We start from the raw sequence: 12,487 nt of genomic DNA, 5'->3' as shown, positions 1-12,487 counted from the left end.
AGGGATTGCCAAGGGAAGCAGCTGGGTTTGCCACTTGCAAAGGCAAATGAACGGCTGGAGACCCGAGCTGCTCCCCCCGCCGTGCCCGGCCCCACCATATGTCTGCAGGCAGCTTTGCTCCGCTTCCATTCATCCCTGTGTTAAATGGAGAGCGGGATGCTTGGCTTGTCGCTTCCCTCCCTGCCCATCCGAGCTGCGGGTGGGCATCCCCTGCTCCACAGCTCATCCTGCTCCGTCCCCACCTGGTCCCAGCACGGCTTTCTGGCTGTCAAACCCATTGCCATGTGGCTCCCACATGTGTTCCCGTGTCTCCGTGCCGGAGAACAAACGGCAGCGCTGGCTTCGGTTTAATCCCATTGAAAGACAAGGCTGCAGACAAGGGACTTCCCTTAAAGCCCTTCCAGGCTGCCCGGAGGAGCAGTGAGAGCCGGCCAGGAGCAGCTCATGCTCCTCTGGAGGTCGATAATTTGCTTTCCAAGAGGAATTCCAGCTGAGCTCTGCACAGTCCCGGGCACTTGGATGTGACCTAAGGGGGGAGCTCAGAACTCTCGGGAGCTGTGGAGTTCCAATGGTCGCAGTGGTGGGAAACCTGGACGTGAGCATCACTATGGGGAATGCCAGCAGCACCTGCAGAGCCCGGAGGGGTGAGGAAATGAAGGACACGAGGCCAGATCCCCTGGGCAGGGGACAGAGGTGGTGAGTGAAGGTATCTCTCCCCCATCCCAGCTGCAGGAGCCACCCCAAGGGCCGGTGATGGCACCTCTGGACCATTTTCAGCTGCTCACCCTCACCAGCGCCACCAGAAAGCCCACTTCACCTTTCCAGTGAGCCCCACAAAGAGCATTGTGCTGCTGGCACATCAGGGTGAAGCTCCTCCAGCTCCAATCCCTGCCACGGGCAGGGACACCTTCCATAGAGCAGCTTGCTCCAAGCCCCTGTGTCCAACCTGGCCTTGAGCACTGCCAGGGATGGGGCAGCCACAGCTTCTCTGGGCACCCTGTGCCAGCGCCTCAGCACCCTCACAGGGAAGAGCTTCTGCCTAAGAGCTCATCTCAGTCTCCCCTCTGGCAGGTTCAAGCCATCCCCCTTGGCCTGTCCCTCCATCCCGTCCAAAGCCCCCCTCCAGGTTTCCCGCAGGGATGGGGACAGATGGATCACCGGACGCGCAGAGCACAGGAGGGGGCATGGACACAGATGGACGGGCGTGAATAATTGAGGGGCTGGACAGAGGCCGAGCCCCCAGATCCCTTCGTGGGAGAGCAGCGGGGCTGGGGGGGGTCTGGTCTTTGTGTGCCGGTGGCGGACGCTGCTGACTCGGGCGCTCGCCGCGATGCTCCAGGGGCGGAGATGAGGAGGAGGAGGAGGAGGGGGAGGGACTTGCAGCGCTTTTCTGGCTGCCGCCGAGGCAGCGGGCGGCAGAGCGAGGGCAGCCGGGCCAAGCACCGGCTCTGGGGGGGTCACCGGCCCCGCCACCATGGCCGGGCTCCTGCTGCTGCCGCTGCTGCTGCTCCCGGCGGTGAGTGCGGGGCCGGGGGGAGTGGGCGGGGGCCGGGGGGATGCGGGGTCCCCGCGGGTCCCACATGTACCGGGATGGAGAGAGCCGGGAGGGAGCGCGGCCACGGGGTCCCGGGGGTAACGGGCGGAGCGCGTCTGGGTGCGGAGGGAGAGCGCCCGGGGACGGAGTGAGCCGGCGATGGGGACCCCAGGGGTGGCTCGGGCCCCTCTGGTCCCGCTGCACCGCGCTGTCAGCCCTTTCACACAGGGAAAAAGGGTGGTAAGAGCCCGCAGGCAGGCAGCAAGGGGGGGGAAGCCGCCCACCCCCTGGTGCCTTCATCTCCTGCCATCCCGCATCCCCAAAGTCCCCCTGGACTTCCCCAGCTCCAAATTCGCTGCCCAAAGCGAAGGGCGAGCCCCTGGGATGGGCATAGGGAGCGCCGGGGACACAACTTCAGGGCATGGGGGCCAGGAGAGAGGAAAGAGCCCGGAGCCGGGTGGGCGCATGAGGATGGACCCAAGTACCCGGGGGGATGGGGGGGGTGGCTTTTGTTGGGGAAGGATTTGATGGGGTCCCAGAGGTCTCGTTCGGCAGCCGGACACCTTCCGGGCAGGATATTAAAGCCGGGGCTGTAGCAGTTTCGTGCAGAGACTGAGGAGAGCAGTGGTGTTTGAGGCTCCTGCCCCCGCACGGGCATGGGACCGGGCTGGCCCAGCTCCCCAGGGACATTTAGCGGCGATGGGCGGGGGGCAGGAAAGGCAGGAGCTGTCCCAGCCGCGTGGATTCAAGTGATCCCACCCCAGGGAATGACCCAACTCGGGCAGCCCCTGGCTTTGGTGTTCCCCGGCTCTCTGCAGCCACCTCCCCGGGTCAGAACCCGCTTCCTTGGGGCTGGATCCGTCCCCCCCCATTACAGCTGCCGGGGGTGCACGGGAGCAGCCCAGCCGCTCCCCCCAGCCCGCACCCGGGCAGGTCCAGATGTGCACCCGCCGCTGCGGCCGCCCCAAACCTCGGCACCCCAGTGCTCGTTGGGGGAGGCAGAGCCCCCGCAGTGCCCCCGTGCCCGGGGCTGGCCGGACCCGCCGGGCTCAGACGTGGCTTTTCGCTGCTGCCCGAAGTCTGGGGCTTGCTCGGAGCCGGGGTTTGGCCTCTCCCAGGTTTGGAGCTTCAGCCAAGAGAGGCAGAGCCCGTCTGCCAGGCTCGGGGGCAGTTCGGATCCAGGCTTGCCGCTGGGCCCGTCTCCAGCTGGAGCATCCCCTCCCTGCTCCCCTGCGAAGCGCTGTTCCGTGCCATGACTCTGGAGCGAACGGTGCCCAATTCCCACCTCGCTTCGCTTCCTCCGAGGCCACCTCCTCAGCCGGCAGCGCCTGTTCGGACACACAAACCCACCGACACGACTCCAAAAGCAATTAAAAGCTTACAGAGGTGTCGCCTGCACCTTCCATCCGTGCCCCCCTCCTTGGTCCAGCTGTCAAAATGCTTTATGGTGTTAATACCTGCGGCTTTGTCAACGGGAGTTGTGTTAATAACATGCACATTTCAGCGGGCTAATGCAGACCATGTGCCCCTCTTCTGAGTGTGTTAATCTTTATGGGGCTTTCAGTGCTCAAGAGGGAGAGCTGAAAGGGAAACGCAGGCAGAGCGGGGGGGATGCAGCACCTGGGGCTGGAAGTTGTGTTTGCTACAGCATTTAGGAGCATTTGGGGGGCGGGAAGGCGCTGGCAGCGCCATGGGGAGGGGACCTGCGGCCACAGGGGTCTCTGGGGTCAGCTAATGGGGGCCCGGGTGTCACACAGAGGAAGCAACGCTGCTAGGTCCCATCCCCATGGGTGCAATGGAGCTGCCGGCAGCTGCCGGCAGCGTGGGAGAGCTGCTGCTGCCGGCCCAGCCTTCCCCAGCCCTATCTATAGCCGGCACATTCGGCTGCTCCCCCGGCTGCTGCTGCCCCAGCCGCGGGGAGGGGGAGTGGGGGTCAAACCGCGGCCCAAACAAGCCGGGGCTGGAGCAGCGGGAGGAGCTCCAGCAGCTCTGCTGGCCCCCAGCAGAGGGGTGCATCCAACCTGCTGCGAGCCAGCCCCTTCGGCACCCCAAACCCATGGCCCGGTATCATTCGGGCTGCCCGGAAGCCCCCCGCACACCGAGCCCTCCTTCTCTGCCAAGCTGGGGCCCGGTGCCAGCGCTGGCTGCCAGGCTGGGCAGGGAGGAGAGCACACGCTCTCTAGCGCAGGGTAATTGGAGCACTTTGTCATTCAGATGCCTATAATTGGCGCTCCATTGTCTCCGCCGGGCCGGATGCTGCCGGATGATGCGCAGCGAGCTCATAACGCCGCATTGTGCAGGGCTGACGAGGCATCCAGATGCACGGGGAGGGGGAGCTCCCCCGAGCGCCCGCTCAGTTCTTCCCCCACTCCCCAAATCAGGCTTAGTTGGATGCCAAAGGCATGGTCCGAGCCTGGACAAAGTGCGAGTAGAGGGTGCAAAAGGAGCCCTGGCAGAGGCTGGGTCACCCACGAGCATCTCGGCAGCCCTGCACTCAGGCAGAGATGCTTCGTGCACCACACAGCCATGGCCAAGAGGGGCTCTGGGGGGCAAGCATCCTGTAAATGCACCCCACTCCCCAGGCTGCAATGGGCATCTGCAGGGTGGCCCTGACCCCATGGCTCGTGGCACATTTATTGCTTCCATATGTTACAGCAGGTTTGGGAAGCAGATACACTTACTTCCATTAGACAGTAACGTTGCTGAAGCTCTCGGTGCTCCCTTCAAAGTCTTCATTCCATCGGGGGGGCTGAGTTCTGGTCCTTATGTGCAGCAAGAGCCGCCCAAGGTCTCCAAACCCTTCACTGCTGCAGGGGCTGTAGGCAGTGCCCTGCCTTCCCCCAGGCTGGCAGGGGCTGAGCCCTGCAGGACGGCAAAGCAGCCTTAGAGGAACAAACAATGCTGTAGCCATGCAGAAAAGGCCTTATTCCCCCTCCCAAAATACCTGCCTATGGTGGCATGGGCTTTCCTGAGCTCCCTCCGGCGCTAGAGCTGGGCAGAGCTGAGCAGGTTCCACACAGGGAAGTCGTTTCTGTGTTTAACGGGAGCTCCCTTTGCCCCTCACTTGGGATATCCCCCAAAGCCTGGATGAGGGCCCCTTCTCCGCCTGCCCCTGCAGGGAAGGTCCCACCCAGAGGTCACCTCCTGGCTCTGTTCGCTCCGGCAGGGACCCGCCTGGGGCTCCAAGGAGAGGTGCTTCACCAAGATGTACACCGCGAGCGGGGAGTGCTGCAGAGCCTGCAACCTGGGCGAAGGGGTGGTGCAGCCCTGCGGGGTCAACCAGACCGTCTGCGAGCCCTGCCTGGACAGTGAGTACCTGCTCCCCTCCGCATGGAGCCGCAGGGGGGCCGGCACCGGGGCCACGGCTACTCGGGTCTCCCCAAGCGCACCCGCCTTCCCTCCTGGAAGGGAGGCTCTACCCTGCACTTCCCATCTCTACACGGGCACCAGGCTTACCCCTAGCATTTCCCCAAAGCATCTGCCCTGCTCATCCCAGCTTTCCTCGTTTTGGGACCTGTTGGTCCCAGGCACCTTTCCAAATCCCCCTTCCAGCTCCTCTCTCCTCCTGAGGGCTCCCAGCCCAAGTTGCGTTGTCCTCCCCACTCTGCGCTGGTCCCGCATCCATCCATGGGATGCCTCTCACTGAGCCACCTGTGTTATTTCCCCTTTTAAAGCCTTGAAAGGCTGCAACCTAAATTTAAGTTTGAGAGAGAAGCAGCAAATCACAAAGATCCCCCAGAGAGAAGGGAACAGTTTTCTCCTGGCCAGCTCCAGGCACATTGCCTGTATCAAATGCTTCATAAATGTCAGTTGGAGATGTGTGCTGGAGACCTGCTTAAATGCTTACAGATGAAGTGGTCCAGCTATTACTGTTTAAACAATGCCATGATAGGTATAAGCAATCTGCCCTTCACATTTACTGCTGCAAAGCCTTTGAAGGCCTAAGGACAAGTATTTGGAGGGAAAGCAAAGCCCAGATTGTGCTGGGGATGTGATTTGGGAGGGGGAATGGACAGAGCGTGGCTTGGGCAGAGCAAAGAGGAGGCAAAGTGCAGGGAGGAGCAGAATAAGCAGAGCAGTGTCAGGGCAGTGCTAAAAATACCTCTGCTTTCCTGCACAATCGATGAGCAGAGCTCACTTCCCTGTGCTGGCTGCAGGATGAATCCCACCGGCCGCAGGCTCCGGGATGCTCCAAGGATAATGCTGTGGTACATGGTGGGATCCCTCCTGGGCTGCAGCAGGCTCCAACCCCTCCATCCATCCACTGTGCTGTCCATCCCCATGAGCCCTTCCTATAGGAAGCCTGTCAGGGCTGGAAAGCCAGGGAGTCACTTTGCATCCCTAGGGATGCTCAAAAGAGCCCACTTCCCATCAGCAGCACTTCCAGCCTGGCACATGGCTTGTTTCCCCAGTTTCTTTCTGGGAACTGAGGGGATAAAGGGAATGTCTACCCTCCATGAGGACATGGATGGACCAGGACCATGACCTGGGTGCCATCTGGAAGCCCATGGATGCAGATACAAGTGCCACTGCTCTGGCTTGCATCCCAGCTCCATGTTGCCCCAGGCCAGGCACTTGCACTTTTGCAGGGGGGGTAACATCAGGCAGCAGCTCTGTTGGGTCAGGAGCTGAGCTGGAAAGCACCAGGACAAAAGGCTCTGGTCCCTCCCTCCATCCCTGCAGGAAGGAGGGCAGATGGGAGCAAACTGCAGCCGTGAGACCTCCCAGCATCGCACACAGACAGAGAGCAGAGCCCAGGGCTTCATTATCCTGCTTAGCTCTGCTGCTGCTGAACCAGCAAGGCCGAGTGCTGCGGGCAGCTGCCAGTCCCCCTCTCCATGCCTCGGTTTCCCCACACCCCTTCACCTGCATCCCACAACCCTGCCACCATGGGAGCACTTCTGTGGGATCGCCCTCACTTACCTGCACAGCAGAGGGGGCTCACCCCGGGGCAGCATCTGGCCTCCATCACCCTAGAAAGAAACAGCACCCAGTAGGGAGCCAAACCCACTTAGAGAAAGGGAGCAGCAGAGAGGCTGGGAAGCCCCAGGCTGAGTTATCCCCCCCCTCCCGCAAACCCTCCTGCTTTATCCCCCCGCCCTGCCCCAGCTGCAGGCTCCCGGAGTTATTAATGCAGTGTGGATTAATCCCCAGCGCTGGGAGCTGCTGGGTGCGGGTGCCCATGGGGTGACTCACGGGTGCGTGTGCTGCAGGAAGGAGAACGCTCCCCGAGCTCCCCTCTGGGCCGAGAGTGGGGTTTTGGGGTGGGAAGAGGGGGAAACCTGCGGACCCCATCATCGGTCCCTGCTGGGATGGGGACGGGGTCTCCTGGCCCTGGGGCTGTGCTGGATGCTGCGGGCGCTGGGCAGGCGCAGACGGCCCCTGCCTTGGCAAAGCCTCCCCTGCCTGCCAGGCGTGAGCCAGGGAGGAATGTGGGCATCCCCGCCCGCACCTCGGGCTGCCTCCGAGCTCTCCCGCTGGATCCCTTCCAATTCAGCAGCCAAAGAGTTGAGCAAAACCCTGCTATCCCCGAAGCACTGCCAGAGCCAAAGGCTCGGGTGGCCGGAGGGGACGGTCCCTGCAGGAGCCCGCTGGCCACTTGCTTCAGTTGATGGTCTCTGCCCTCCCCTTGCCAGCCAGCCCTGACGGCTGCCTCATGATTTATTGACGCCTTCGCCAGCCTCCATCGCTGCGGGTGGGAGGGAGGGAGCGAGGGGGCCCTGCTGGAATCTCGGCTGTAATTGCTCGGCTCAGATACCTCGGCTGCCACGGAAAATGTGCCCACTCAGCTCCGGGCCTTTCCTGGCCACTTCCCTGCTCTAATGGTGCTATCAATAATTCACAGTAATGCAAAGGCTGAGCTCAGGTTAATGGGAGCAGAGCGTGTCCTGGTGCTGCTCTGGCTCTGCTCGCTCCGTTGTGCCGTGGGGCAGGCAGCGAGGCAGGGGCTGGTGGAGCATCCCAAGGCAGGGACCCCTTCCACTGGAGCAGCTTGCTCCAAGCCCCTGTGTCCAACCTGGCCTTGAACACTGCCAGGGATGGGGCAGCCACAGCTTCTCTGGGCACCCTGTGCCAGCACCTCAGCACCCTCACAGGGAAGAGCTTCTGCCTCAGAGCTCATCTCCGTCTCCCCTCTGGCAGGTTCAAGCCATTCCCCTTGCCCTGTCCCTGCATCCCTTGTCCCAAGCCCCTCTCCAGCTTTCCTGCAGCCCCTTGAGGCACTGGAGCTGCTCTGAGGTCTCCCCTTCAGGAGCCTTCTCTTCTCCTCTGGCCTGGAGGAGGAGGAAAAGGCACAAACCCATCTCCGTGGCCCGGCACCATCTGGGGATGGGACGCAGCCACTGCCAGGACCGAAGTGGCTGCAGGGATGGGGATGCGGTGCTGGGCCCGCGCTCACCTCCCGCTCCTCTCCCTGCCAGGCGTCACCTACTCGGACACGGTGAGCGCCACGGAGCCGTGCAAGCCCTGCACGCAGTGCGTGGGGCTGCAGAGCATGTCCGCGCCCTGCGTGGAGTCGGACGACGCCGTGTGCCGCTGCGCCTACGGCTACTTCCAGGACGAGGCGAGCGGGAGCTGCCGGGAATGCCGCGTGTGCGAGGTGGGCTTCGGCCTCATGTTCCCCTGCAAGGACTCGCAGGACACGGTGTGCGAGGAGTGTCCCGAGGGCACCTTCTCCAGTGAAGCCAACTTCGTGGACCCCTGCCTGCCCTGCACGACCTGCGAGGAGAATGAGGTGATGGTGAAGGAGTGCACGGCCGTCTCGGATGCCGAATGCAGAGGTAACACCGCCTTTCCCACGGCAGAGGGCAAAGCAGGGCTCACCGGGGCTTCTGCCTCAGTTTCCCTTTGCACCACAGCCATGGGGACATAGGGTTCGAAGGGAGGACCCCAGTGTCTCGCTGAGATTCCAGCCCTCTGACATCGCAGCGTGGATGCAATCCCTCCTACCAAGGCAGCGCTTACCAGAGCCGTTTCCCTTGCAAATGCCCACCCCCAGGGTCTGCCCAGCCCTCCCCGGGGTATTCCTTGGCTGGGCTCCCGGCAGGACGCTGCTGCTGCAGGTGCAGGCGCTCTGCCGGGCGGCTTTTGGTGCCCGGGAGCAGTGAATGGGGCCGAGAAGTTCGCCAATCCCAGAGGCTGTGCTCAGCGCTCCTTGAGCCTTCATAGGAGGGAACTTGGGTTTCCAATGGGAATGAGCTGCCCTGAAGCGCTGGGGAAACCGGGAACAGCCCGGGAGGGGTTCGGTGCCCAGAGGAAGGGGCAGAGCATCCCCCCAGCACCCCGGGCTGCTCCTTGGCAGCCGCAGCGCCGTTCCCAGCCGCATTGAAAAGCGCTTTGTCCCGGGCGCCGCTGGTGCCCAGCGCGGGGGCAGCCGGAGCGGCTCCCTCGGGAGGGTCGAGTAAATGGAGGCACAAGTCAAGGAGCACAGGGCCAGCTTTGTGAGCTGGCAGCGGGGCCCTGCGGCAGCGGCCGGGCCGGCCACCGCAGCGCCGTTCCCAAAGGGCAGCGGGGCCTGGCTGCGGGCCACGGCGGGGAGGGCAGGATGCCACCATGGCACCCGCTCCATCCCGCGCAGGGCAAGCCCTTGGAGAGGGGTTTGGGAAGGAGCCAGCGCCCAGGGAGGGGTTTCCCCAGGGCAAGACGAGACGTGTCCACTCGCTGCCTGGGTGCGGTGGGAATGGGTCACTCCCAAGTGGGGCTGGGACTGGGGGGGGGCTGCAGGCTGGGGCTGGAAAGGGGCAAATCCGGGCTCTGGAACTTCTGGGTTGCCTTGCACAAGTCCTGGTGCAGGTGGGAGATGAGGGGGAGGCAGCTGGGGCTGATGCTTGGGGCCTTGGTACCAGCAATGGGAGTCCAGGGCTCAACGTGCAGGCTGCATGGGGTGGGAAGAGCTGCAGGGCTTGAGCAAACCCAGTGCTGGAGAAGCAGAGCTCACAAAGCCATGGCCATGACCAGGCACCACCACTCAGGGCAGGGGACAGCTTCCACTTGTCCTGGGGACAATGTCTGGGGACAAGGGGATGGGCAGAGCTGGCACCTCCACAAGCCCCACGGCCTTTGGAGAAGGTCCATGCTGCACGGCTGATCTCTTCTCTTCTCTTCTCTTCTCTTCTCTTCTCTTCTCTTCTCTTCTCTTCTCTTCTCTTCTCTTCTCTTCTCTTCTCTTCTCTTCTCTTCTCTTCTCTTCTCTTCTCTTCTCTTCTCTTCTCTTCTCTTCTCTTCTCTTCTCTTCTCTTCTCTTCTCTTCTCTTCTCATCTCTTCTCTCTTCTCTCTTCTCTTCTCTTCTCTTCTCTTCTCTTCCCTTCTCTTCCCTTCTCTTTTCTCTCTCCTCTCCTCTCCTCTCCTCTCCTCTCCTCTCCTCTCCTCTCTCTTCTTCCCTGCAGACCTGCACCCGCGCTGGACAACGCACACCCCATCCCTAGCAGGCTCCGACAGCCCTGAGCCCATCACCAGGGACCCCTTCAACACCGAGGTGGTGCCCAGCACCCTGGCAGACACTGTCACCACCATCATGGGCAGCTCACAGCCTGTCCTGAGCCGAGGCACCGCCGACAACCTCATCCCCGTCTACTGCTCCATCCTGGCAGCCGTGGTGGTGGGGCTGGTGGCTTACATCGCTTTCAAAAGGTAGATGAGCAAGGCAGCACCGTGGGGCCCTGGCAGAGGAGTTAGGTGGGGGGAACGGGCTGTGCCCCCCCTCTGCAGCCAGAGATGTGGCCAAAGCAGAGGGAGGTGACCAGGCTGGGGGGTAGGAGGTGGGCTTCCAATCAGGCAGTTGAGGGGTGAAAGAGGGAGATGGCAGCAGAGTGGGGGCGCAGGGAGGGGAGCCCTCATTGCATCCTGCCCCTGTCAGGCCCCTGCACGCTGCGGCGGCCGTCATGGCCCATCAGCATCAGCAGCGCATCCCTGGGCAAGCCGGGGCTGGTCCAGCGGCTCCCCGGGGGCTGGAGACACCCCAAAGGTCCCACAGGCAGCCCCACGCTCTGGCAGCGCAGCTGCATTCTTGCAGCAGATCCGTGCAGAAGGAGCCCTGCCCTGGTCCCCTGCAAAGCTCAGCGCCCTCAGACTGATTTGAACTGATCCCAGCCCCACTGAGCTGCGGGAGGAGCGCTTCTCCCTGCGCCGAGCCAGCAAAGGGGCTCCGAGCCGTGGGCCCTGCCCCTGTCACCTCCCACTGCCCTCCTGCAGGTGGAACAACTGCAAACAGAACAAGCAAGGGGCCAACAACCGCCCCGTGAACCAGACGCCTTCGCCCGAGGGGGAGAAGCTGCACAGCGACAGCGGGATCTCGGTGGACAGCCAGAGCCTGCACGACCAGCAGCCGCCCAGCCAGAGCACCCAGGGGCCAGGTAGGGCGAACTGGGTGCTGCGGGGTGGGCGAGGGACCCCTGGGACGGGCTTAATGCTGCTGCGCTGACTGGATGAAGGGCTCGGGGTGTTGGCTGGTGGGAAGCTCAATGTGACCCAGCAACGTGCACTTACAGCCCAGAGCCTGCACCGTGCTCACCCCGGAGCGTGAGCAGCAGTTAAAGGGAGGAGATGGAACCAGAGGACCTTTAAGGTCTCTTCCAACCCAAACCATTCTGCGATCCTCCTCCCCTCGTGCGCTCTGGGGAGACCTCAGAGCAGCTCCAGTGCCTACAGGGGCTTTGGACAAGGGACGGAGGGGCAGGACAAGGGGGGCTGAGATGGGACCTTCCAACCCAAACCATTCCGTCCCGCTGTGCCTCGCCCTCCCCAGCGCCCAAGGGAGACGGGAGCCTCTACGCCAGCCTCCCCCCCGGCAAGCAGGAGGAGGTGGAGAAGCTGCTGGGCAGCTCGGCGGAGGAGACGTGGCGGCAGCTGGCGGCGGAGCTGGGCTACAGGGAGGACCTCATAGACTCCTTCACGCGGGAGGAGTGCCCGGCCCGGGCCCTCCTGGCTCACTGGTCCTCCAGGGACACGGCCACGCTGGACGCGCTGCTCGCGGCCCTGCGCAAGATCCAGCGCGGGGACATCGCCGAGAGCCTCCACAGCGACTCCACCGCCACCTCCCCCGTCTGAAGGGCGGCCCGGGGCGGCCCCGCGGGGTCCCCTTCCCCCCCGCGCCTCTCCCCTCCCCGGCACCCGGCGCCCCGGAGGGGAGGGTGGGAAGGAAGCGGGGGCTCCCCGGGCCCCCCCAGCTCCCAGCCCTCTATGCACTGAGCTCCTGTTTCCGGTATCGCCCCCTCCCGACGCCGCCTGCCCCCGGCAGCCCCTGAGCGGTTGGATGCGGGGCTCAGTCCTGCTCAGCGCCCGCAGTCCCTCTGCCCCCAGAGCATCCTCTGCAGCCCGGCGAGGCTGCGCAGGCACGGGAACCTCTTCTCTGCCCCCTTCAGACCCTTCCCCTTCCTCCCTGAGGCTCCAGCTCTTCTCTTCCTCCAGCCCTTCCTCCTTGTCCCACCCCACCGCTACCCCCTGCTCCTCCCCAGCACCCTGAAATCCAGCTGCTTTCCCAAACCACAGGGCTGGGATGAGCACAGGGAGAACTGGAGCTGCTGTACCAGGATTTGGGAAGGGGTCTGGTCCTGTGACACCAAGGTGGGGGCGCTGGGGGAAAGGACTTGGCTTCCAGCAGCCCAGCCTACACTGTGAAATGTGGGGGGCACGGCTCCATGGGGCTGCCATTGAGCTCCACTCACGCTCCATTTGAGGAGCAGCCGGCAGCATCCCAACACTGAGGTGCCAGCACCACCTCTCCTCAGAGCTGGAGCTCCATGGGGAGGACATTGAAGGGCTGAAAAAGTGCCTGCCCGCAGCGGGGACGTGACAAAGGGCTCTGCTCATCCTCACCCCTTCGCTGCATCAAGCCAGGAGCAAAGCCACCCCTGCTGCCGTTGCACTGCCCCTTCTCGCCCACAGACACAGCTTGAAAGGGCTCCTTCTCCTCCAGCACTGTGAAGGGTGGCTCAGAAACACCCCCGCCTGCTCCC

General features: G+C 63.5%; 1 protein-coding gene across 1 annotated transcript; it reads left to right on the top strand.

Annotated features, from left to right (window-relative positions):
- The first annotated feature begins 1,378 nt into the window (after positions 1-1,378).
- NGFR (nerve growth factor receptor) lies at positions 1,379-12,160 on the top strand. The gene is made up of 6 exons (XM_057421431.1): positions 1,379-1,516; positions 4,701-4,842; positions 7,954-8,313; positions 9,920-10,163; positions 10,725-10,885; positions 11,278-12,160. The coding sequence occupies exons 1-6, from the start codon at positions 1,475-1,477 to the stop codon at positions 11,577-11,579; spliced, it is 1,251 nt and encodes a 416-aa protein (XP_057277414.1). The 5' UTR covers positions 1,379-1,474; the 3' UTR covers positions 11,580-12,160.
- Positions 12,161-12,487: the final 327 nt, after the last annotated feature.

Source organism: Pezoporus wallicus, unplaced genomic scaffold (assembly GCF_028554395.1).
Source record: "Pezoporus wallicus isolate ANWC-B61680 ecotype Strahan unplaced genomic scaffold, APGP_CSIRO_Pwel_v1 contig_13057, whole genome shotgun sequence".
Lineage (NCBI taxonomy): Eukaryota > Metazoa > Chordata > Aves > Psittaciformes > Psittacidae > Pezoporus > Pezoporus wallicus.
The sequence above is the reverse complement of the archived record's forward strand: the minus strand, read 5'-3'. Positions and strand labels throughout refer to the sequence as shown.

Excerpts from the sequence above, each read along its gene's own strand:
- NGFR (XM_057421431.1), top strand. The coding sequence starts at position 1,475 with ATGGCCGGGCTCCTGCTGCTGCCGCTGCTGCTGCTCCCGGCG. Across the intron at positions 1,517-4,700 it reads CGCTGCTGCTGCTCCCGGCG|GGACCCGCCTGGGGCTCCAA; the intron begins GTGAGTGCGGGG and ends TCGCTCCGGCAG. Across the intron at positions 4,843-7,953 it reads CTGCGAGCCCTGCCTGGACA|GCGTCACCTACTCGGACACG; the intron begins GTGAGTACCTGC and ends TCTCCCTGCCAG.